General features: G+C 43.3%; 2 protein-coding genes across 2 annotated transcripts; both read right to left on the minus strand.

Moving 5' to 3' along the window:
- Window positions 1-980: 980 nt before the first annotated feature.
- Window positions 981-8,646, minus strand: LOC119526683 (putative serine protease 45). The gene is made up of 6 exons (XM_037826005.1): window positions 8,538-8,646; window positions 6,258-6,284; window positions 3,270-3,417; window positions 2,493-2,767; window positions 1,582-1,745; window positions 981-1,214 (listed from the first exon to the last, which is right to left on the minus strand). The coding sequence occupies exons 1-6, from the start codon at window positions 8,644-8,646 to the stop codon at window positions 981-983; spliced, it is 957 nt and encodes a 318-aa protein (XP_037681933.1).
- A 1,866-nt stretch (window positions 8,647-10,512) lies between these two features.
- LOC119528614 (serine protease 44-like) lies at window positions 10,513-14,415 on the minus strand. Its single transcript, XM_037828940.1, has 4 exons — window positions 14,294-14,415; window positions 13,667-13,929; window positions 12,746-12,900; window positions 10,513-11,322 (listed from the first exon to the last, which is right to left on the minus strand). Exons 1-4 carry the CDS (start codon window positions 14,413-14,415, stop codon window positions 11,086-11,088), a joined length of 777 nt encoding a protein of 258 aa, XP_037684868.1. The 3' UTR covers window positions 10,513-11,085.
- Window positions 14,416-25,536: the final 11,121 nt, after the last annotated feature.

Here is a 25,536-nt window from a genome sequence, read left to right on the forward strand (position 1 = left end):
TCCCCACACTTCCCAAGAGGACAGCTCAGTCTTGCTCCACTCCATTCCCAGTGTTGGTGAAGACATGCAGTAACAGGGCTGTTCCCCCACTGCTCAGGGAGAGGAACTGGTGCAACCACTGTGGAAAACTGTGGAAAGCAGAAAGTCTGCCTATCCCACAACTGGGCAGTTCCTCTCCTGGTTGTGTGCCCTGGAGACACTCATGCACACGTGGAGCAGGAAACAACATACAGGACTGTCACAGCAGTGCCACTGCAAAAAGCCCCAACTGGAAAACTACCCAACTGCCACTGAAGGTAGGACAGACACACAGAATATTTGACTGCAATGAGGATGGCTGATCTACTGCTACATGCAGCTACATGGGGTGAATCTCAAAAACATATCGTTAGTGAAAGAAATCAGATACAAAAGTGTTCATACTGTATGAAATTCAAGAACAGGCAGACTATTTTTACAGATCATGCTGATGGTAGAAAAGCAAGACAATGATTATCTCTACAATCACATTTCCTCTAGGGAGAAAGAAGGAGAGAGAAAGAGAGAAAAAGAGAGAGAGAGAGGGAAAGATCAGTCATCCACGATCTAAGTTAATGTATGTATATATGTGTGTGTGTCTCCCACAATTAAATACACACACACATACACATATATATATATATACATATATACCCAACAATTAAAATATATTCCAGAGAAGAGAGATATTATCTATTCCTTTTCCTTTGTGGAAAAGAATACTTTGGGTATTATAAGTAAAACAAAGATAACTGAATAAAGCCTAAACATGTATTTTATCACACCCAATGTTGATGCATAAAATTCTACTTTTAAAAGACAAATATTCTTATATTGGGTAGGAAAAAAATTCTACTCACAAGCTACTTATTAGAGATACAATTAAAACAAAGTGACACAGAGCAGTTGAAAGTGAACAGATGGGCAGAAATATATTAAGCAGGAAGAGGAAGGCAGGGGAGTCAGAGGCCCACATGGGGCTGCAGCAGCTGGGACAGGAGGAGGAGCCAGGCAGAGACGCGGGTGCCTGGGTGATCCCCATCGACCATCTGCTTCTTGATCCATTTGGCATATTTGGTGACGCGGACGTACACGCCAGGATTCTGTGCTTTGGCACAGGCCTTCTCCCAGGACAACACCCCAGCCAGAATCCATTTGCCCTCCACTTCACAGGCCAGGGGCCCACCAGAGTCCCCCTGGACAAAGAGAGAGGAATGATGGGAGCTCTGGGCCAGCTGGGCCCCAGGGTCCCCCGGATACCCACCCTCTGAGTTCTGTTTGGAAGATTCTTTCACCCCTTGGAGCCTCAGAATGGAGGATCTCACTCCTTAGGGCTCTTCCTTTGGCTCCACACCGGGGACCCCATCCAGGCACTGACCAGTAACTTCCACCCCAGAGTGTAAGGCAAAATCAAAGTCAAAGGGGAGGGAAGGTTGGAATAGAACACTGCCTGGTGATGGTAACAAGGAGGGAAGCCAAGTGAACCTCTCCCCAGGGAACTGCCCCCCACCCTGGAGTCACTCCCAACAGAGGGAGAGCTGCCGGGACCTCCCAGAAACTCACATAGCACACGTTTTCCCCATAATCGGTGGCACAGACCATGTCGCCCATGACAAGCGGGACGATGCGGGGGAAGAGGGACAACTTGTGGTAAATCCGGTCACACCTCTTGTTGTCCATGATAAACACCTCCGCCTCCTGAAGCTGTGGGCTCAAGGTGGAATTGGCTGTGGAGGAACCCCAGTGAGTGTGAGCACCGACCCTTCACTCCTACTCAGTGACTCACCTCCTTCCTCCAGACTCGGCCAAAACACACCCTTTCACACCTCCGTACTCTCCTTCATTTGGTGCCTTCCCCTGCACCGAGGACCATGTCTGGCAAGCCCCTTGCCCTCTAAGGCTCTGTTTTGGGACCCCCTATTCTGGGAAGCTTTCATTTGTGAACCAAGCAGGCCATGATCCAAGTGCCAATACAGCCACTTACAAGTTGAGACCCCAGCCAGACCCCAGCCACATGCTACCTCTCTCCAGCCTCTGAGCTTTGCACTGTCTATTCCCTCTGCCACCTAACACTGGCTCCTCCTTCAGGTATTTCAGGCAGTCTCTCTGCCCAGAGCTCATCCCAGATCCCTCCCAACTTCATTTCAAGAACACCTAACGAGGTCTTTGCCTCTTTCCTCGTCAGCCTGCAACCCCACCTACAGCTCAGTTGCAAAGTCTATGCAGGCAGGGCATGTATTGCCAATGCCAAGGACCTGGCGTGCGGGAGATGTTCCAAGTTTTCACTCACTGTGAAACTATGAACAAATCCCCATCTCTGAGCTTTCGTAAGAGGCATTGCTAGGCCTGAAAGAGGAGCCCATGTCAAGCCCACAAGTGTACCCTATGACAATACTTCCCAAGTGAGAAGCAGTTCTAACACACCCAGAGAACCAGGGGCCACAGGTACCAGTCCCCCATCTCATCCCGCTCACCTGAGAATCGCTGTTTACTCTGACCCCAGCCGGTCACCCAGCACTGCGTCCCAACCTTTAGGTGGAAGTTGGGCTCTGGGAGGCAGATGGGTTGCACATAGTCACTTAAGGTGGCTGGAGTGCGAAGCTGGAGAATGGCGATATCATTTATGATGAAAGTCCGGCCCCAGTACTTGGGGTGCAAAATGATGTCTTTCACAGGGATCTTGAGGGCACCAGTGAAGTCCAGAGGCTTCAGTCTAGAGGTGCCAAGCATTACCGAGTACTCTTTTATGCTGCAGAAGACACAGACCCCGACCTGGAAGATGTTAGGTTCCCAAGCAAACATCGGCACCTGCCTCCCCCAAGGACCCTCTCCCTTAGCAGAAGCCCTGCCTGATCAGCTCTGCCTGTCCATCTTGCCTAATCAAGCTTGGGGGCCTTCAGGGTCAAAGATCTGACTGCCTCCTCACTCACCGCTTAAGCTGAATCAAGGTGGTCTGGTCTGTGTACTGCGTGGCCAGATGTGTAGGTGTGGATGTATATGTGTGGGAGCTAGGAAATGTGTGCTGAGTTTTCCTCATTGCCCTGCTTAGGACACAGGCTTTGTGGCTTGGGTGCTCCTTCCCCAGCTCAGTTCCTGAGCCCCTGTGATTGTGAGCGTGACTCTTCCCTGTTTGGGGCCCCCCTCCCACCCTCCCCACCACCACCTCCACTGTTCACGGAAGGAGCCAGGAGTATGGGCTGGGCCTGTTGTAGCGCTGGATCTCCAGTTCTGGACACATGGGCCACACTCACCCTTGGATGCAGTGGGCAGCAGTCACCACCCAGCTGGGATCAATGAGGGCTCCTCCACACACGTGCTTATTCTCCATCCGGAGGCTCACTTCCCAGGGCCAATGGCGCCCAGTTTTCAAATTCTCCAACCACAAGGGTTTGCCACAAACTTCAGGAAAAAGTGTGGAGGAAGACACAGTGGCCACATAGAGGAGGATAAGAACAACCGAGATCAAGATGCCCCCCAGGGTCGATTTGCACAAGGCTGTAAACTCAGAGGCTTGTTCCCATTTCAAGGAAAGGGGAGAAAGAGGGTGAGAGAAGGGCAGGGCTTGCCTGAAGGCACAAGTCTAGATAGAAAGCGACAATGACCGAGATCAAAAGCATCAAGACAGAGGCATAGAGATATCGCAGCAGGAGAGAGGGAGATACTTAGATACACAGGAAGCAACGAACACAGAACCTCAAAACAAGGGAGAAGCAGGGAAGGGAGCCCCCAAACCAAGAAACACATTTTCTTATATCTGGGGTATGTCTCTAGGCCATACTCCTAAAAAGCTATAATTTTTGCCACATCTCTTAGATACAAAAGGCCTTTATCTCCTCACCCCCACCCCCCTTTGCCTCAGAGTCAAGAAAATCTCCTGACTTCTGAATTAGAGAATCTATGCAGACCATTCAAGAAAGATTCCTAGTATGGAGCCCTCAGAGGCACCTCACCCACAGCTCACACACTTTTAGTTTGTACATAGTTCTAACAAATTACAGGATTAGATTTCCCAAAGCCCATCAGATTGGAAGCAGTAAACAAAAGAGGGTCGTGAGAGGATGACTGAAACACACATTGATGGGAACAAGGGAAGGAATCTGAAAGTGAACCGAGAGAAAATACAACTCTAAAAAATAGATCTGAACACAAACACAAATAGTTCAATAAGCATTAAAGATACGGAAACAGATCAACCTCCTCCCTTCTTTCAAGTCCCAAGGCACAGATGGGCTTACAGGAGAGTTCTATCAAACTTTCAAGGTAGAACAATTAAATCTCATCTCATACAAGTTGATCCAGTATAAAAGGAAGGAAAGAAGGAAGGAAGGAAGGAAGGAAGGAAGGAAGGGAGGGAGGGAGGGAGGAGGGAGAGAGGGAAGGAAAGGAAAGAAGGAAGGAAGGGAGGGAGGGAAGAAAAGGAAAGGAAAAGAAAAGAAAAGGAGAGAAAAGGAAAGAAAAGAAAGAAAAGAAAAGAAAAGAAAAGAAACAAGGAAAGGAAAGGAAAGGAAAGGAAAAGAAAAGAAAAAGGAGGAAAGCTGACTAGCTCATTTTTGGAGGCTGGAGTAATCTTTACACCAAACCCAAAATGCCAGAGAAAGATATTAGCCCATTTCACTTATGAATAAAGACAGTTGCAGAAACTCAAAATAAAATGCTAGCTAACAATTTTTAAAAACAATACACCATGATCATGTAGGTGTATCCCAGGCATGCAAGGGTGGTCCAACACTGGAAGAGCCCTAGGTGTATTCTTCACATAAACAGGCTAAGAGGTGTCATGTGCTTTCCTCAATAGGTACAGAAAATGTCAACACATATACATGACCAAGAAAATCAAACTCTTAGAAAACTATGAATAAAAGGGAAATCCTTAGCTTTATAAAAGTCATATGTCAAAACTTAAGCAAACATAACATAGCATTAAAGAATAGGCGAAACAAATCTATACTTTCAGAAGTCAGAAGTAATGATACTTTGCAATAGGAGGGCAGAAGAAGTAATTGAGAGGGTCCAAGGGGGTTTCTGTGAATTGTTCTATTTCTTGACATGGGTGTGGTTGTACAGGTATGCTCACTGTATAGGAGCTGGAGACTTACGGTTATACACTTTTTTGCATGTATGTAATACTTCAATAAAACAATTTACTTAAAAAAATTTACATTTAAAATCAATAATATTTCTCTACACCAGCACAACCAACTAGAAAATATATTCCAAATAAGATACATTCTCAGTAGTGAAAAATTATAAAGTATCTAGGAATTAACTTAATCAACACCACCTAAATTTTGTGTGGTAACAAATTTAAAACTTGAATAAAGGCCATTGAAAATGATCAGATATAGATATATTCCTTGCTTTTAAATAGAACTTAATATTTTAGATGTCATTTTTCCCAAAATTAATATATAAATTCATTTTCCAAAAGTTAGAAGTTTTGAGGAACTTGATAAACTTACTCTAAAACTGAAATAGAAAAATAAAGGTCCATGAATAGCTAAGTCTTTGAAAAAGTAGAGCAAAGGAGGGACACTTGTGCTAGCACATGCTAATATTCCAGCAGACATTAAGACACACATCAAAGCCATAAGAACAAGAACAGTATGGAAGTGACACAAGGACAGACAATGGGAAAAATGGAAAAGAAAACAGGGCTTGAGGTTGACCCATATAATATAGGAACTTAACGTAAATAAAGGAGCCACCACAACCAGTGGTAAAAGATGGATTGGTGAGTTGATGGTGTTAGGAAAACTCAATCACCCCAAAAGAAATAAATAAGAAAAACAAAACTGGATTCCTTTCAAATTGCACAGAAAGACTTAAAAGTGAAAGTTTTAACTTTCACTTTTTTTGTGTACTGTAAAGTTAACAGTAGACATGTGACATGGGATGGGAAAGGACTCCTTAAACAAAACCTCAAAATGAAAACCATGAAGCATAAAACTGATTAATTTGATTACATCAAAATCAAGGATTTTTGATTCCATGAACACAGTTAACAGACAGATGACATATTGGGAGACACTATCTAAGCTGAATTCAAAGAGACTTCGCATTTCCATGAGACATCCAAATCCTCTTTCCTCTAAACTGTCAATTAGACTGAATTCCTGTTTCCTAAAGACCCAGAAACACTATCCATTTGACCCCCCCTTCAGAAGAAATGTCCCCTACATCTGGGCCATACCCTCCTAGATCCTGGAGCTTTTCCTGCAGCTGGGGTTCACCCTACCCACCTGGTTCGGTTTTGTCCTCTTTGTAACCTGAAAGAGAGAAAGGGAACAGAGATGAAGCAAGAGACCATGGCAGTATGACAGGGAGGAGGTGCATGTTTCATTCATTCATTCATGAAATATTTTCTGAGCTCCCCCTCTGTTTCCAGCCTGGACAAAGGTGGCATATCAGACAAAGGCTGCCCTTGAGAGCACATCATCTAGTGGGCAGTGAGGGGAGTGCAGTGAACATTCATTTTTCACCTGTTGAGATCGGTGCAGGGACAGAGTCACAGGTGTCAAGCGATCCCAGAAGAAGTGGTGGACAAGAGAAGCTTCTGGGAGGAGGGGTTATCTTTAAAATGAGAAGGTAAACTGGAAATGAAAAGCAATAATGCCAATCCTTGCAGAAGAAACATCACAGTGTGTGTCAAAGACTACAGAGGTTGCAAGGCAAGGCCTGTGATGGCAAGAGATGATGCCGGGAAGGAGAGTCAGGGGTCAATCATGGAGGATCTTGTAAGCCATGCCAAGAAGGGTGGATAAGATCCTGTGGGAGAAGGGAAGGCAACAGAGGCATGACATGGTCAGGTATGTATAGTGAAGGCAACTTGGAGAACAAACAGGGAGGTGACAAGACTGAGGGCAGTGAGATCCCACTAGAGGCTTTATAGAACCCAGGCAAGACATGAGGAGGTCTGAAATGAGGAAGTGGCAGCAAGAACAGATATGGTGAGTTGGATGGGGGATTTAGGGATAGACATGAGTCTAGGATAACACCTCAGTTTCTGGTTTTGAAGAAGAGGGAATGCTGTCCACTTACAGAGCAGAGTGAGAAGAGAAGCCAGTTTGTAGAAAAATGCGGGTCTCAGTTTTGGATTCCAAGAGGTTGAGATGTTTTTAGGTCATTCAAGTAGAGAGGTCCAGTGGCTGGCTGCACAACCAGACACATTGTTTCATGAGGCACCATCACATAAATGGCAGATCCATGCCCAGGGCAAGTGAGCGCACCCAGGGAGCAGTGAAGAGGGAGGGAGCAGACGTGGGCATTAGGGAACACCAATACCTCAAGATTGAACAGCGTATGGGTGGCCTGGGAGGGACACAGGAGAGAGGAGTTATCCCTGAGGTAGAAAAGAATCAGGAGACCATGGGCCAAGAGAAGCCAAGGAATTAGAAAAATGAAAAATGAGGGAATGGCAGAAAGATCAGCGATAACAAGGTCAAAGACACGCCAGGAAGTGGCTGAGGAATGTGGCAGGTGAAGAAGCATGGGGATGAACTGAAAACTATCATTTTGAGAAGTCTGCCTGTGAAGAGGAAAGAGATAGGGTAAGGAAACACAGCACACGGAAAACAAGAGGATAAAGATCTATGAGACAGATGATTGAAGGAGCATAAGACAAGAAGGGCCCTCAGTCAAGGGCATGGGTGGGTAGGCTAACATTGAGCAGGAACATCTCTGTTCCCTAAGTCTGTGAGGATGGTGTTGATGTCAAGTTTGGAGGAGCGCCTTGGGATTGCAGAGGAGTCAACGGAGACTGCACGTGAGCACCTCCATTTTCTAAGTGAATGAAGCAGCTGCTAGTGAGGCAAGCCTGGCTGGAATAGAGAGTTTGGGGAGATGAATTTTGAAGTATTAGTTTAAGAGGATGGGGACAGAGAATGGTAGATGGATGGGCAGGCACAGCCCAAGCTGATGCTGGAGACCACCAATTAACCTGACCAAGACTGAATGCCCAGGTGGGATCTCTGATCCTCCTAGGTGCCCGGCTGCCTTGGAGGATCACAGAGAGCCTGGGTGGAGGGGTAGAGGGTGAGGGACCTGCAGAAGCTACTCAGAGGATGATTCCCACATAAGCCCCCATGCCCACACTGGCAGGGGAAGGAAGTGGTTGACAGGAAAAAATGGAAGGGTCCTACTGACTTCAGGTCCCCAGGAGGCTGTAGGGCAGGTGAGGCCTGGGAGTGGAGAGCAGGAGTTCAAGATCGCTGACCTCCTGAGATTTCAGCTGAGGACAGATTCTGGTGAGGCCATGAAAGGAGATGACTAGGGAGGGAGCGGTGACTGTGGGGTGAGTGGGTCACAAGGACAACTGCCAGCTCGAAGGCAGTGGGAAGAAATAGCCCCCGCTGAGACACCAGGCCCCCGCCTCCAATGCCAAGGAAGGAGCTTGCAAAGGAGCAGTGCTCAGGGGGCGGGGATGGGGCCCCGCGGGGAGTGGGTGGGGGATGCGGGTAGGGAGCGGGGGAGGGGACGGGGTTGGAGCGGGGAGCGGGGCTGAAAAGGAGGCGCCGCCTCACCCGGGCTCAGCCGCAGTAGCAGCAGCAACAGCAGGAGGCGGAGGCTCAGAACAGAGGGCCTTGGGGGTCCGGATCCAGCGCTGAGGTGGCGGGACGGCGGGGCAGCCATTGAGGCCTGGGGAGATGCTACCAGGAAGCTACCACGACGGCGCCCACGAGCACGGGCACGTGACGACACCGCCAACACGTGACAGTATCCCGGGCACGTGACGGCACCTCCTGCACGTGCGGAGCCCTGGAGTCCTGACAACTCTCCAGAACTTAATGGCGCCCCTTCTGGCAGCCCCTCCTCGTGATGGCGCTATGGGCGCCCTGGGTCTGTGATTACTCGCGCGGAGGCCAGTCCTTGACGGGCTCCCCCTAGTGCCCTGGCGCCCTGGACCAACGATGACCCTGGCGTTGCTCAGCCTTGGACCAGGTCATCAGTCCCTAGGCCTGGCACACTGGAGAGTTTCAGGATTAATGTTGCCTGGAAAAATCTGGAAAGATGTGGAAAGTACAAGAAAGGAAAAGAACAATAAGGCTAGGAAATCAGGGTTAAATGTCTTTGGGAAAGTGCCATTTGAGCTGGACCTAACACTTGAACTGGAAGCCTTGGGAAAGGAAAGAAGCAAGGAGAAAGAAAAGGCGGGTCTAGGGCTTTATCCTCTTCCATGGACCACCAATAGGGTCATTGCCACTGAAAGGGATGGTGGCATGTGCCAGGCCTTGGGTCCTGCCATGTGTCCTGTGGGAGCTTTTGCTTACAGGTGCTGCCCATGGATCTGCTGGGTGTGGCAGATAATGGGAGTTGACCAGATAGATTCTGTTTCCCTTGTCTAATGTGGGTTACCCACTGGAAAGCAGCTGGACTCTGGGGACTACATTCCCTAGCCTGGCATCTGAGGGGTCCAATAGGAGGAGTAGAGGTGATGTGTGCCACTTCCATGCCAAGGCAGTCCCAGAGGAGGTTGCTTCCTGTACTGCCCTTAATGCACTGCCCTTAATGCACAGCAGTGATTTTCAAAGTGAAGTCCCAGACCAACAGCATCAGCATCCACTGGGAACTTGTTAGAAATGCACATTTTCAGGCTCTGACTCAGACCTATAGGATTGAAAGTTCCTGGGGTGAAAACCAGTGATCTGTGTTTTTAACAGCCCTCCAGGGGATTCTGATGCAGATAAAGCCTGAACCACTGGACCAAGAGTGGAGCTACAAGATGGGGAAAAGCTGCCTGCTAGCCAAAAGCAGCTGATTGGAATGCTGCAAGTTCAAGATGTTAAATTTATTTTGTTAATCCCTGAATATGCAGTGGTTTCTTAACGTATATTAAAAATGTACTCATTAATAGACTGGGTGATGTAAGCAATGGGGCAATGAAGTCTGCCTCCAGCAACAGGTGAGACTGACACAAACTGCCTACTGAGTCCTCCTGGGAACTGTAACACTGACCTTGCAAGGGCAAAGAGCAGGAGATGAGGAGGGGGAGAATCAGACAGACAGACAGTACTCTAGAACAGAAGGCCCTGTGGTGAAGGTAAAGAACCAATACATATAGAGTAAATCATTCTGGCCCTCCTCCTTGTGGGAACTCAGATCTTTAGGCACAAAGTCAGGGACAGCAGCAAGAAGGAGTGGAAGGATGGAAGATTTTCATGCCCCAACTTCACTCTTGCTCCCAGTCCCAGTCTCTTTTGATCCCCTATTCCAAGCTGCAGTGGCTGTTAAACTCAGCCACAAAGTTCTCTGTAGAGATGCTGATGGCTAAACAGGAGCAAAGGTAGCACAGAAGACCAAAACCTTCCTTCTGATTCATCTGAATAGGCAGGCTCCTCACCTCCTGCTCTTCTAAAGTTTGAGACCATGATTATCTTCCTTAGTTAAATGGGAAATGAGTTATTTTCAGAGTATGTTATAGGCAACCCATGTCCCAGGTGAACAGAGCTTCAGAACACACAGGAAACTCTCAAGTATTTAATCAGTTGACATCTAAATCTCAGGACTCCATAATGCCTCAGCACAACTGGGTGTCTCTGGATGTGGCCACTAGGGCACTGAGGAAGGGGGTTCCAAGACTGGGTTGCCTCAGGAGGGTGTGTGTGGCAGGGGCTGTCTGTTCAAGATGGATCCACACCGGGGTGCAGGGGAACTTCTCCCAGCCCCAGACAGCTGAGTCCAACATGGAAACCTCAGCAGGGACATGGAGACACCTTCACTCTCTCTTTTTTTGGTAGATGTTCTCCAAAATGTTGATGAATCATTAAGTTCCACTGGCAGGTCAGCTGGCCCTCTAGCGGGGATCTTTCACCCTTCTCCTTCCCAGCAGGCAGAGCACAGTGAAGACTCCAGGAGCACAGCCAAAGCTTTACTGTGACTGAGGCGGGTGGCAGGTGCACTGGGCCAGGACATGTTCTGGGATCCAGCCTCGCTGCCATCCTCTATTGTGTGGCTCTCCACAGGGTCAGTGATCCTAACCAGAATTTGAGGAAAGGGCAGTGAGAAAGAGTGGGAGGTTGGAGGAGAAGCTTGCTGCAAGAATTAGAACCAGGAGGGGAGTGGGCAGGGTGGTCACAGGGTCACCAGGATGCCCAGGGACAGCACCAGAAACAGGCATGTGATGCAAAGCCCACCAGAAACAAGGCAGGAAGCCTGTTTTAAGACACCATTGACCCAATCTCTGTATTCGGCAACCTCCGTGTAAACTCCAGGATAGCGTTTATAACCACAGCCAATGCTCCAGCTCACAATCCCCACCTGGATCCACGTCTTGTTAAATTCACAGACCATGGGGCCCCCAGAATCTCCCTGGAGAAAGAGAAAGAAACAAATCACGGAAATGGAAACGGATCCCCATCAGAACAGGCTGATTGCACTTCAGGGTGCTGGGGGAAAGGCAAGCATGGGGTTTCCCTAGACACCATAAAGGCCCTACCAGGCCTAGGTTCCAGGTGCTCAGGGACACAGACATGGGGATGTAACTAAAGCCAGTTGGCCTCAATACAGCAGTACCAGCTGGTAAAATTCTGAAATTCTCTGAGTGCCCCTACTCCTCCACTTTCCCTTACCCCTTCCCCATGACCTTCTCTGAACCCACAAGGCCCAGCAACTAACAGGGTATCACAGTAGGCAGTCTCTAGAGCTCCACTTCAGCTATAAGGCCAGTGTCTATTTTGATTGATTAGTTCTGGGCATCCATAGTTGCTAAACATTTTGAATATCACCTCCGCATGGAGGGTCCCCAAATTCTTTTAACCTGAAATTTCTTCCTATCTCCAAACCCACACATCCAAACACCCTGAACTCACCAGCCACCTACTCCCATCCATCCCCAACCCACACCTCAAACAACCCCACATGTCCTTTCCCATACCTGCTTCTGTGTGCCCCACCACCAGCCACCTCAGTCAGAAACTCAGGGTCCTTGTCCCCACCTCCACAGGCTGTCAGTCAGAGAACTGATGATTCAACCTGACACCCACCTTCTTCACCCACCTCACTGCCCCAGGTCCTACTTGGGACTCAGTATCTTTTGCCTATGGATGAAAACAAGTTTCTAGCCTAAGTCTATTCACCACACAGCCTGGAGAGTCATTTATCTAAAAGGCAAATCTGACTCCTCCATCCCCACCCCAACCCCCAGTCCTGCCTGGATAGAAGTATAGAAACTTGGCACAGCATTCCAGGCCAAACATCCTCCAAGCCTAACCCACTACTCTGGCCACATTTGTTACCTCATTGCTCCAGACAGGTACAACATTCCCTAAATGTGACAGGCTCCCACAGACCTCTAAGCCACTGCACATGTTGTTCCCTCTCCGTGAAATGCTGTTTTGTTTCCAAAAACTCAAAACACTCATCCTCTGGGGCCTGGTTCAAATGTAGCTGGGTTGTGATGTGTGTTAACTGAGATGATGTGTGTGAAGGCTCACTGGCACAGTGAGTGCCACATAGTAGAAACTCAGTTAATGGAACTTGCATTATTAGGGTTACCCACCCCCAAATTCCCCACGCCCAGCAGCACCCCCAAGCAGCAAGGACTGGTCCCCTTTGAAGTAATAGGCCAGGCCAGCTCAGGAGAGCCCTGGGGCACTTCTTCCTACAATCTCCTTAACTCAACTAAGGGGCAAATGGAGGGGCTGAATAGAAATGCAGGTCTTGCTGCCTGGGAATGAGGAAACTTTTAGGGGACAACTGAAATACAGAGGTGGCAAGGGGCCGATGAACTGACCCAGCAGGGGTTTTTTCCCTTTTCGTGATAGCCACAGATCATTCCTTTGCGCACCAAGGTTCTAATTGTTCTTAACTTTGTCTGGAACATCTCATTACATTTCTTAAAGTGAACAATGTTTTGCTGAGCCTCTTGAAGGTCAATCGGCCTTGATCCTGAAGAGAGACAAGTTAGGATTGAGTGGATGTGCATAAGTGGAACAAACAGGACAGGGAGACCCCCACCCACCCACCCACTCTGGGTCTTGATACTGTGTTTTCACACAGACACCCCCTGAGAGGAAGCAGGGCAGTGGGTTTTGACCCCATTTGACACAGGAGGAAATGAGGCCCAAAGTTGACATGGGGAAAGGAGGAGTAAGAAGCAAAACCAAGACAGAAGAAGGAAGAACAGATCACAAGAGAGAGAGGCAAGGATTTACCAGCCTGAGATAACCAGGCATCTGTCACTCTAAGAGGAATAATAGTAAAAGTGTGTCCCATGCATCGGTAAAGCATCTTTACTGTCCTGAGCAGGACAGAGAACACCCCAAATGTACCAAATCAACCTCTCCCTAGGGATAGGAGGCCCTACAGCCTCACCAGTAGGGGTCCTCTAAAAGCCAGGGGACAGAAATCTCCCTACCCACCAAGGCAGGTACTTCCTGTGAGGGGCAGCTCTGGCTGGCAGTGAGCTCATCACCCCCTGAGCTGAAATCTGCCTTGGACACGGCCCCACCAAGGCCCCAAGCACTGACATACCAATAGAAATTGAAAACACAGTTGTTAAATTATTCCCTGGCAGCATCTTCTCCACCCTCCACCCTCATCCACCTGCTAGAAAATCTGCCTCTCTGTCCCTCCCTTTAGCCTTCATGCCCACTCCAGGGCACCAAGCCGCCACCGCCCTGCCCAGAGTTTGCCTCCTGCCTCACAGTCTCACCTTCTTCTCCCAGTCGGCCCCATCCAGTCACCCAGCATTCCTTATCACTTTCCACCTGGAAAGATTTTTCAGGGAGGCACACAGGCTGGATGTGCGAGGAGTAGTTCACAGGGAATTCGAGCAGAATGAGAGCAATGTCATGACTCAAAGATCTAACATTAAAGTACTCATAGGAAATAATGCCCCGAACTGGGACCACGACCGCCGTTCTGGATTTATGATGCAAATTTGTGTCTCCCAGCTTCACCGTGTAGTCCAAATGGCTGCAGGGGGAAGACATGTGCCTCACATAGTCCCTGGAGAGTCTACACTCTCCTTTCACACCTTCCCAGTGCTTCCCAGCCTTTCCCCATCCTTCTGCGCCATCCACCAGCCTCCTCCCTCCCTGCAATCCACCTCCCCTCTCCAGACCCCTGATCACACTAGCCCAGGGGTTCTCAAAGGGTAGACCCCAGATCGGCAGCATCAACAGCACCTGGGAATTTGTTAGAAATCAAAATCTCTGATCTCACCCCAGACTAAATAAAAAAACTATGGGGCTGTGGCCCCCTTTTTTAGATGAGGAAGAGGAAGCTTAGGGAAGGGGACATATCACCCAGCCCAAGGCCATGAGCCCCAAACACTCACCCAAATATGCAGTGGGCAGCTGTCAGCACCCACTGAGGGGCAATGAGGGTCCCGCCGCATAGGTGTACACCATTGATCTGCAGGCTCGCCTGCCAGGGCCACTTCCCCTCTGCCGCCGGCATCCCAGCAACTACCCTTGGAGTCGAAAGGCCACATCCTTGGGTGGTTCAATAAAGAAAGAGGACTGAAAGTAAAGCTGCTGCCCCTGTCACCACCACCACCATCACCACCACCACTGCCCAGATCAAAGCCAGCTGGTCTGGTTTCTCCAATCCTCCAGGACAGTGTTCTGACCCGTCAAACTCCCCAGGCAGGCTGTGCTCCTCTTTCATCTCCCAGGCAGGACTATACAGACCTGGTACCAGAAGCAGAACCTTGAGGAGATATCCCTCCAAATATAGTGATCCTGCCTGATTCTGAATGCTGACGTCACCCAGGGTCCTAGAGGCCCTGCTGGTGCTGTAAACTCTGGAGCTACAGAGGGTACTGGAACCTTGGGAAATTCCAGGTGCCCTGGAGGTGACGGGGCCCCTGGGTTTGCCACAGTCACTCTAGAATCCTCCTTGGGTCTGCAGCTCCCACCTGGTGAAGAAGAGAGACCAGTGAGAATGGGCGCTGATCCGACCGCCCACCTCTCCGTGGGCCGCGCCGGGCCATGCCCTCTCCCCACTGCGCCGGCCTCGCGGAGCGGGAGCTGGAGGAGCAGCAGCCAAACCGAAAGACCCAGGGAGCCGACGCCGCCACGGCGGGGGCCGCCCGGGAACGCCATGGGCACCGCCAACCCCTCTGGTGGCGCCCCCTCGCGGCGGCCCCTCTCCCCTGCCCTGGGTTCTGACCGGAAACCGGGCGTGGTGGGCAGAAGTTGAAAGCTGTCCCCCACCCCACCCCAACCCCAATCCCCGAGATTCCCATCCCCTAGTTATTCAAGCAAACAGTGAAGGGACTCTGCAGATGGAATTAATGTAATGAACCTTAAAATAGGGAGATTATCCTGGATCATCTGGCTGACCCAAACTAATCAGGAGCCTTGAAAAGCAGAGAAATGTCTTCTGCGGGAGTCAGAGAGATGCAACAGAAGAGGAAGGCAGAAGAGTAACTGAAGAGATGAGGGAGGAGGGAATCTCACAGAGATTCAAAACCTGAGAAAGACTCAACCTGACATGCTAGCTTTGAACCACAAACCAAGGAATGCAGGCAGCCTCTGGAAGCTGAGAATGACTTCCTACTGACAGCATGGAAACGCGTATCTCAGTTCTACAACCACATGTAACTGAATTATACCAAAGCTCTGATGAGCTTGGAAGAAGATTCATCCCCAGAGTGTCCAGAAAGGAACACAGCCCAGCTGATGCCTTAATTTCAACCTTAAGAGACTGAAAGCAGAAAACCAGTCAAGCCAACCTGGACTTCTGAGCTATAGAACTGTGAGATAATAAATCTGTGCTGTTTTAAGTCTCTAAATCTGTAGCATTAAAAAAAAAAAAACAAAAAAAAACAGCAGGAGAAAACTAATACACTGAGGGTCCTTTGGGGAGGGGGCGAGGATGTACATGGCAGCCTCCAGGGCTTCCTGAAGCACTGCCTGTGTTCTGGTTTAAGCTAGACTCCTGCCCAGAACCATGGCCATCTGAAAACTGTCTTGGGGGGATAGTAACACCCTTGATGCTGCGTTTTCCAGCAGATTTATCATCAGTGGACATTGGGGCATCAGTTCCATCTCCTGCTGAGGCTACGTAGGAACCCCTGTTTGTTACCACTTCCACTTAGAGATTGAAACAGATATTTTGACCTGGAAGATGCCAAATTATGGAATTCTTAGTCAATTTATATTGCAGGCTGTGGTCCAAGCGTGACTGCCTTAGCAAGGCAGTATTTCCCTTCATCTTTGCTTGCAGACCAAACAAGTACAGCCTGATTTCTACTCTCTCTGTCAGTCTGCTTAGTACTGCAAGGAGAAGCCAGCAGTCATCAATTATTCCAAGTTTTCCCTTTATTTCTACTAATACTACAGCTTTGGTCAGCACATGGGCAGCCTTCCAAGGTAAAACATACAATGGTTTGGCCAAAGGTGTTGATAGTAATGAGGGTTATCAGTTTTCCAGCCTGCAATCTCTGAGTCCTTAAAATATGCCCTCCTCACATGAACCAATACTACATTTTTAGATTCTTTCACATGCATCTCCTCACTTCTAGGTACCAAATTCTTTATCAGGATTAGATTTTTGGCTGCAAGTGATAGAAACCCCCAAATAATAATGGCTTTAGCAAGGGAAAATAAGTTCAGAGGTAGGCAGTTGATGACTGGTAGGACAGTTTCACAGATAATGTCAAGGACTCAAACTTCTACCTACTATCTTGCTCTTCACCATCCTCAACCCACAGCTTCCAGAATGGCTACTTGAGCTCCAGCTGTCACATCCACATTCCAGCCAGGAAGGAAGGAAAAAGGATAAGAAGGGTGAGCCCTTCCTAGAAATCACACAACTTTTTTCATTGGTTTGATCTTAGACACATGGACACATCCACATAAATGGATACAGGGGAGGATTAAAGATGAGGTTTTATTTCAAGAAACAATGTGGCCCACTTAAAATCAGGGGCTCTAAATCTAAGAATTAATGAGAGCCTTAGAGTAGGCACAGGGTAGTCTCTGCCACACCAACTTTGCACGGGGAATGCAGGGAGAAGAAAGAAAGACTCAGAGCATGGCAAGGCTTTTACGTTATTGGCTTTCTTAATAAGTTATGTGTGGCTACTAGAAAACAGTACAACTTTAAACTCAGCAGAAGAAAATACAACCTACCCAATGGAAGATAAGAAGAGAAACAAAATCAAAGTATGAAAAATAGAAAATACAAAACAAAATGGCAGTAATGAATCCTGATATAAGAGCATTTGCAATAAGTATGAATAGGTTAAACACACCAGACAAAAACAAGGACTTTCAAAGTGGAGAAAAAGTTTGGAAATATACTATCTTAAGAGACAATTTAAAACAAAATGGTACAAGTTGGAAACAAAGGGATAGAAAAAGAAATGCAGGGCAAATATGAACCAAAAGAAAAATGGGATAGAAATTTCTTCTCAGACAATAGCATTTAAGACAAAGATCATGATAAGGGACTGAGAGTTATTTATATGCAGTAAAAATAGAAAATAATTAAGAAGATACAGTTGACCAACTTATGAAGAATTAGAGCTTTTGATACACTCTTCTTAACAAACTGACAGATTAAACATGCAAAATTAAGCCAAAATATAAAAGATTTGACTACCACAACTAATAATCTTGACCTAATAGCTATATGAAGTTACAGCTACTAACAGAGAACCGCCTTCCTTATGAGCACACAGGGAATATTTGTAGGCAAGGCCACAGAGGAAGACCAGTAAACTCCAAGGAATCAATGTTATATAGCTTCTGTTCTTGAGCCACAAATCAGTAGTAAAATCAATTTTTAAAGTGTCAAAAAATCCCATATTTTTGAAACAAACCAAAAAAACAAAACCCTGCTAACTGCCCCTTCTATTAAGAAGGAAATCACTGGGAAACTTATGAATATTTAGAGCTGAATGACAAGGAAAACACTACATGTCTAAATGTATGGGATGCAACCATAGCAGTTCTAGAAATTAATTTACAGCTTTGACTATAACAGAAAATAAAGACTACTGATAACAAATGAACTAAATATTCATCTCAAGAAGTGAACTAGATCAATGGCATAAACTGATAGAAAGGGTTTTGGAGAAGGGAGGAAATAATGGGAAAAATGGGGTCAGAAGTCAATAAAATAGAGGAAAAATTATAGAGAGGAATAACAATCAGACTTTTGTTCTCTGAAAAACCTAATAAGATAGACAACATTCCAGTAAGACTGAATAAGACGAAAGAAAGAAAACAAAATACAGAATGAAAAAGGGAAAGCAACTTGACAGAGATTTTTTCATTAAAAAAAGAATATTATAAAACCTGTATGCCAACTTCTACTACTGGCCAAGATCAAGTAACAAACCAGATTGACCCTCCTTCCAGAAACAACCAAAAAACCACACAGAAATAGGAGACAGTGGTTTTCAAGACACTGGCCACCAATGCCACAAAGAACAGAATTTCTGACTGGATAACAAGGTGAGCTCTATGATTGCCCCAGCTTACTGTCTTGAAAGAGTTTCCATGCCACAGTGCAGAGAGAGACACAACCTAGAAAGAGTCCAGCAGGTGAGCAGTGGAGCTGAGAAGCTGAGGACACTGAAGCAGTTATACTGACAGAGTACTGGAGAGAAGGTAGCCACACAGAGAGAGATCTCCAAAGATCTGCAGAGGGTACCCCTTGATTATTCAACTGAGAACAACAGTGCATGTGTGTGAAGAAACTATCTGAAGCCAGATAAATAACCCACTAAATGATGAGAGGTAACAGTGCCTGGCACTCCCACAGGGCCAGGAATAGTGCCTGTTCCCATCAGCCAGACTGGAAAAGCCCAAGATTCATGGAGCATTGGGTACAATACTCAGCAAAGTCCTGCCTCAGCAGTGGGGAATAATTATCCCTAGACTGAGAACTGCTCCAGGACTGCCTAACAAATCTTAAAAGCAAGATTTGAACAGATCAAACTGTTTCCAAGTAACTTAACTGGGTCTTAGAACAAAGCTCAAGAATATTTATAAGAATATGAAATACCCAATGCCTACAAAGTAAAATTCACAATGTCTGGCATCCAATTAAAGAATATCAGGCATACAAAGAAGCATAAAAATACAACTCAAAAATGAGAAGAATAATTAAAGAATAAAATTGACCCAGAACTGATGCAGATAGAAAATGCACAGGCATGGACATTAAAGCAGATATTACAACCTAAGTTGTATACATACACCTATGTTCAAAAAGTTAAGACACTGAAGAAAAACTTGTAGAAATGACAACTACAAATCAAAGTTCTAGAAATGACAACTACAGTGTGTGAGATGAAAAATACACTGGAGGGAATTAACAGCATATTAAATATCACAGAAAAAGATTAGTGAGCTTGAAGAAATAACAATAAAAACTATCCAAAATGAAATACACAAAGAAGAGAGAATGTAAAAGTAAGTAAGTAAATAAATAAATAAAGGAAGCGTCAGTGAGCAGTGGATCTAATATGTATGTAATTAAAGTTCCCAAAAGGGCAGGGGGTGTGGGAGGCAAAATTATTTAAAGAAATGATGGCCAGACATTTACCAAATTTGATGAAAACTACAAACCCATAGGTCCCATAAGCTCAATGAACACCAAACAAAATGAAACATGAAGAAAACTAGACCAAAATACAACCAGATAAAATTGCGCAAAATCAGTGATAAGTAAGTACAAAGGAACAAAATAAGGATGAAAGCAGATTTCTAATCAGAAACAGCAAAAGCTAGAAAACAATTCTATTCCAGCAAAAATGTCTTCTAAAAATAAAGGTGACATAGTCTTTCAGACATATAAAGCTGAAAGACTTAATCATCTTCAGACCTACATTACAAGAATTGTTAAAGGAACTCCTTTAGGGCAAAGGAGTTATAGATATTTTGATTTACACAAAGGAATGAAGAGCACTTGGAAAGTAACTACATGAGTAAATACATAAGATATTTTTCTTTTATGTAAATCTCTTTAAAAGATAATTGCTACTTAAACAAAAATGATAATGTGCAGTGGGGCTTATAACATATGCATAGTAAAGATGTATGACAACCAAGACCAGGAAGGAAGAAATGAAAGAGTGTTGTTATAAGGCTTTTATATGTGAGGTAGCATAACATCATGTGAAGGTAGACTGTAATGAGTTAAATATTTCTATTATAAACCCTAAAGCAACCAATAAAATAACAAAACAAAGAATTAAAGCTAGTAAGCCAACAAAGGAGGTAAAATAAAATCATTTAAAAACTCAATCCAAAGGAAAAGCTATAAAAGGAGAAGAAAAACACTGGGACAAATAGAAAATAAATAGCAAGTTGATAGCCAAGTTGCTACAAGTTGAACTTGTAAAACAGCGAATTTGCATCTAAAGTTATCAACAGCCAAATTAAATATAAATGATCAAAATAGCACAATTAAAAGGCAGATATGGTCAAAATGGATGAAAAAGAAAAGCCAACTACATATTGTCTACAAGAACTCCACTTCAAATATAAAGACACTAATAGGGTAAGAGCAAAGGGATGGAGAAAAATATGATATGCTAACCCTAATGAAAAGAAAGCTGGAGTAGCTATATTAATATCAGACAAGTAGATTTCAGAGCAAAGAATGTTAAAAGGATAAAGAAGATCATTTCAAAAATGACAAAAGGATCCATTTTTCAAGATAATGTAACAATCCTAAATGTTACATATCTATATACTTAAGGAACAAATAATACCAATTCTGTAAATCTCTTCCAGAAAACAGAGAATGAGGGAGCACTTTCCAACCCATATTATGAGGCCAGCATTTCCTTAACGCCAAGGCCAGAAAAGACATTACAAAAAAAGTAAACTTAAAGGCCATTATGGTCTTGTGAACATAGACATAACAATTCTCAAGCCATTAGCAAATCCAATCCACTGATATATAAAAAGGATAGCTCATCATGAACAAGTACAAATGCAAGGCTGGTTCAGCATTTGAAAATCAATCAATATAATTTACCACATTAATGGATTAAATAAGAAAAGCCATATGATCATTTAAATAGATGGAGGAAAATCTTTTGACAAAATTCACCATTTATTCATGATAAAAATTCTCACCAAACTAGGAATTTTTAAATTCACAGAAAACTAATAGTGTAAGACTGAATGATTTCCTCCTAAAACCAGAAACAAGAGAAGGATGTCCATTTTCACCACCCCTACTAAAAACTGTACTGGAGATACTAGCTAGTCAAATAAAGCAAGTAAAAGAAATAAAAGATACAAAGATTAAAAAGGAAGAAATAAAATTGTTTTTAATTTGCAGACAACTTGATTGTCTGTGTAGAAAACCCCAAGGAATCCACAGAAAAATTGCTGGAACTAATAAGAGTATTTAGCAAATTCACAGGGTATAGTCAATACACAAAATTCAATTGTATACCCATTTATCGTCAGTGCTCACTTGGATTTTGAAATTTAAAAAATACGATTTACAATAGCACTAAAAAAGGAATACTCTGGTATAAATCTAATAAAATATGTGCAGGATATGTGTGTAGAAAACTACAAACACCAATCAGAGAAATCAAAACAGATCCTAAATAAATGGAAAAATATGTTCATAATTAGAAGACACAATATTGTTAAGATTCCTTTTCCTCCCAATTTGATGTATAGATTCAGTGCAATCCTAATTAAAATTCCAGCAAGCTTTTGTGATTCTAAAATTGACATGGAAAGGCAAAGATACTGGAATACTTAAATGAATCCTGAAAATATACAAAGTTGGAAGACTCATATTATCCAATTTTAAGACTTATTATAAAGCTGCAGGAATAAATACAGTGTGGTATTGGTAAAAGGACAGACACATAGATCAATGGAAGTGACTAGAAAGCCTATAAATAGCTGTTCACAAATGCAGTCACAAATAGTCAACTGATTTCATATAAAGTTGCAAAGGCAGTTTAGTGGAAATGGTCTTTTCAACAAATGGGGCTGGAATAATTGGGTACCTATTTACAAAAAAAACTACGACACATACCTCACATTTGACCCAAAAATTAATTCAAATGGATCATAGACCCGAAGTTTAAATGTAAAGCTATAAGACTTCTAGAAGAAAACATAAGAGAAAGTCTGTATGACTTGGGGTTGGCAATGAGATTTTAGATACAATACCAAAAGCAAGATCCATGAAAAAAAAAAAGGGATAAATCAGACATTATCAAAATTTAAAATCTTTACTCTGCAAAAGTGAAAAGATAGTGAAAGACAAACCATAATCTTGAGAAAATATTCACAAATTACATATCTGATAAATACTTATATCTAGAATATATAAAGACCTCTTAAAACTCAACATTAAGAAAACAATTCAATTTTTAAAGGCAAAAGATACGAACAGACACTTCACTGAAGATCTATGAATTGCAAATAAGCATACGAAAACATGCTTAACATCACTATTCATTAGGGAAATTCAAATCAAACTCCAATAAGATACCACCATACACCTATAATATAATGGCTACTTTTTTTTTTAAACTGACCATATCAAATGCTAGTCAGGATGCAGAGCAACAGGAACTTTTGTTCATTGTTGGTGGAAATGCAAAATAGTTCTGCCCACTTTGGAAGTTGGTTCAGCATTTTCTTATAAAATTAAATATAGATTTACCACGGGACCCAGAGGTCACACTCAAGGTATTTATCCAAGAGAATAGAAAGCTTATGTTCATGCAAAAATCTGTACTCAAATATTTATATCAAACTTATTAATAATTGCCCGAAACTGGAAGCAACCAAAATGCTTTTCAATCAGAAAACAGATACACTGTGGTGTATTGATTCACCCAATAACATGGATGGATTTTAAATCCATTGTGCTATGTGAAGAAAGCCAGGCTCAAAAGGCTACATATTGTTTAATTCCATTACTGTGGCATTTTAGAAAAGGCAAAATTATAGGAATGGGAAGAAACAACTTTGAAATTGCAGAGTAAAGACCTCCAAAAATATGCTCCTCCATAAAAGTAATGAGAACACTGGGGAAAATTGTCAAAAGCAACTTATTCAAAACTCAGGAAATCAGCCGAAGGCTCCCAAAATTCCAAGGAGCATTTAATCAAAAAATATAGTTGTATCTTGGTAAGAACTGTGATCTTGGTGGTATTTGAGCTTACCCTACTCCCATCACCTTCTCTGGGTACAGAGAATTCCCCACATACTCCTCACCTGGTTTCCCTTAATGTTAACAACTTACATTACTATGGAACATTTGTCAAAATAAACAAACAAACAAACAAACAAACAAAAAAACGTTGAAACTTTACTATTAACTAAATTCCAGTTCCTGTTTGAATTTCACCAATTTTTTTCACTAATCTTTCTTTTTCAGCTCCAGGATCTAATCCAGAGTACCACATTGTATTTACTCACTACGTCTCCCTAGTCTCCTCAGTTTTTCCTTGATTTTTTATAACTTTGACAGTTTTGAGGAGCACTGTTCAGGTATTTTAAAGGAATGTCCCTCAGTTTGGGTTTGTTGAAGGTTTTTCTCATGATTAGACTGGAGTTATGGATGAACGCCACAGAGATGAAGTATCCTCTTGCTTTGCAAGAAATGTTTTTAGAAAGTTCTTCAGAGAGAAGGAAAATGATTCAGGTCAGAAACTCAAATTTGTGTAAAGAAAGAGCATTTGAAAAGGAATAAATGAAAGTAAAAGAAATTTTTTTTTTCTTATTCTTAACAGATCTAACATAATGGTTTGTTCAAATAATAATAGCAACAATTATTGGATGATTATAGCTTATTGATAAGTGAAATGTATGACAGCAATGTAATAAGGGATGGGAGGGAGGAATTGGGAATTACTCTCTTATAAGGTACCTGCACTATAAATGAAACAGTTTAATATTATTTGAGAGTGGACTTAGATTAGTTGCAAATATGTATTGCAAATTCCAGGGCAAGCACTAAAAGAATTTTTAAAAGAAGTATGTTTGATATGCTAAGAGTGGAGAGAAAATAGAAGCATATGAAATGCTCAATTAAAATCAGAGAAGGCAAAAAAAAAAAAAAACAGTGGAAAATGAAAAAGAAACAAAGAACAAGGGCAATGAATAGAAAAATAACAAATATGGCAGATACTAATCCAATGATATCATTAATCATTTTAAATGTGAGTAACATAAATACACCAATTAGAGGACAGAGACTATTAGAATGGATTAAAAAAAGACCCAACTTTATATTGTCTATAAGAAACCCACTTTAAATATAAAGATACAGATAGATTAAAGGTAAAGAATGGAGAAAGATAGACCATGCTAACACTATTATATAAAAAAAGCTAGGATAGTTATATTGATTTCAGACAGCAGACTTCAAAGCAAGGAAAATTATCAGGGATAAAAAGGGATATTATGTAATGATAAAGGAGTCAATTATCCAATTAACAATGCTGAACATGTATATATGCACCTAAAAACAGAGCGTCAAAATACATGAGGTAAAAATGGATAGAACTGCAAGGAAAAATAGACAAATCCACTATTATAATTGGAGAATTCAACACCCCTCTGTAAGTAACTGACAGATCCAGCAGGCAGAAAATCATTAAGGAGAGAGTTGAGGTGAACTGCACCATCAATCAACTCGATCTACACGCAATTTATAGAAAACAGCAGAATACACATTCTTTCAAACCTATTTGGAACATTAGATAGACCACATTATATATAAAACACATCCTAACAAATTTAAAATAATAAATCATATTTTGTATAATAAAATCATGCAAAATAGCTCTTAGAACACAAGGGAATCAAACTAGAAATCTATAACAGAAAGATAACCAGAGAATCCCAAAATATTTGGTCAAAAAAGAAGTCTCAAGAGAAATTGGAAAACATTTTAAACAAATGAAGATGAAAATTCAATTTTTGGGATGCTGTAAAAGCAGAGCGTAGAGGGAAATTTATAGCATTGAAAGTATGTATTAGAAACGAAGAAAGATTTAAATCAGTAATCTAAGCTTCCACCTTAAAAACTTCAAAAAAGAAGAACAAAAGTATGCAGAAGAAAAGAAATAATAAAAATCAGAGAAGAAATCAATGAAACTGAAAACAGGAAAACAATAGAGAAAATCAACAAAACCTAAAGAAGGTTCTTTGAAAATATCAATAAAATTGACAAACCTCTAACCAGGCTATTCAAGAAAAAAGTGAAGAGATAAATTAACAATATTAGAAATGAAAGAGGAGCCATCACACTTGATCCCATGAAAATTAAAAGGATAATAAAGGAATATTATTAACAACTACGCCCATGAGTTTGTTAAGTTAGATGAAATGGGCAAATTTCTTGAAAGACATAATTTATTAAACTCACACAAGGACTATGTCTATAAAAGAAACTGAATCTCTACAATTAATAAACTTCCAAAAAAGAAATCATCAGGCCCAAATGGCTTCATTGGTGAATTCTACCATACATTTAAGAAAGAAATAATACTAATTCTACAAAAACTCTTCCAGAAAAATTGAGGAGCACGAATACTTCCCAAATCAATTTTTGAAGCTGGAA

The sequence above is a fragment of the Choloepus didactylus genome, chromosome 1 (genome assembly GCF_015220235.1).
Source record: "Choloepus didactylus isolate mChoDid1 chromosome 1, mChoDid1.pri, whole genome shotgun sequence".
Classification (NCBI taxonomy): Eukaryota; Metazoa; Chordata; class Mammalia; order Pilosa; family Megalonychidae; genus Choloepus; species Choloepus didactylus.

Coding starts and splice junctions, on each gene's coding strand:
- LOC119526683 (XM_037826005.1), bottom strand. CDS start 8,646: ATGGCTGCCCCGCCGTCCCGCCACCTCAGCGCTGGATCCGGACCCCCA. Junction 6,285..8,537: donor GCTACTGCGGCTGAGCCCGG/GTGAGGCGGCGC, acceptor TCTCTCTTTCAG/GTTACAAAGAGGACAAAACC. Junction 2,768..3,269: donor GCTGCCCACTGCATCCAAGG/GTGAGTGTGGCC, acceptor TGTCTTCTGCAG/CATAAAAGAGTACTCGGTAA.
- LOC119528614 (XM_037828940.1), bottom strand. CDS start 14,415: ATGCCGGCGGCAGAGGGGAAGTGGCCCTGGCAGGCGAGCCTGCAGATC. Junction 12,901..13,666: donor GGGCCGACTGGGAGAAGAAG/GTGAGACTGTGA, acceptor GTCTCTCTTCAG/GATCAAGGCCGATTGACCTT. Junction 11,323..12,745: donor AGGGAAAAAACCCCTGCTGG/GTCAGTTCATCG, acceptor CTCTTTCTCCAG/GGAGATTCTGGGGGCCCCAT.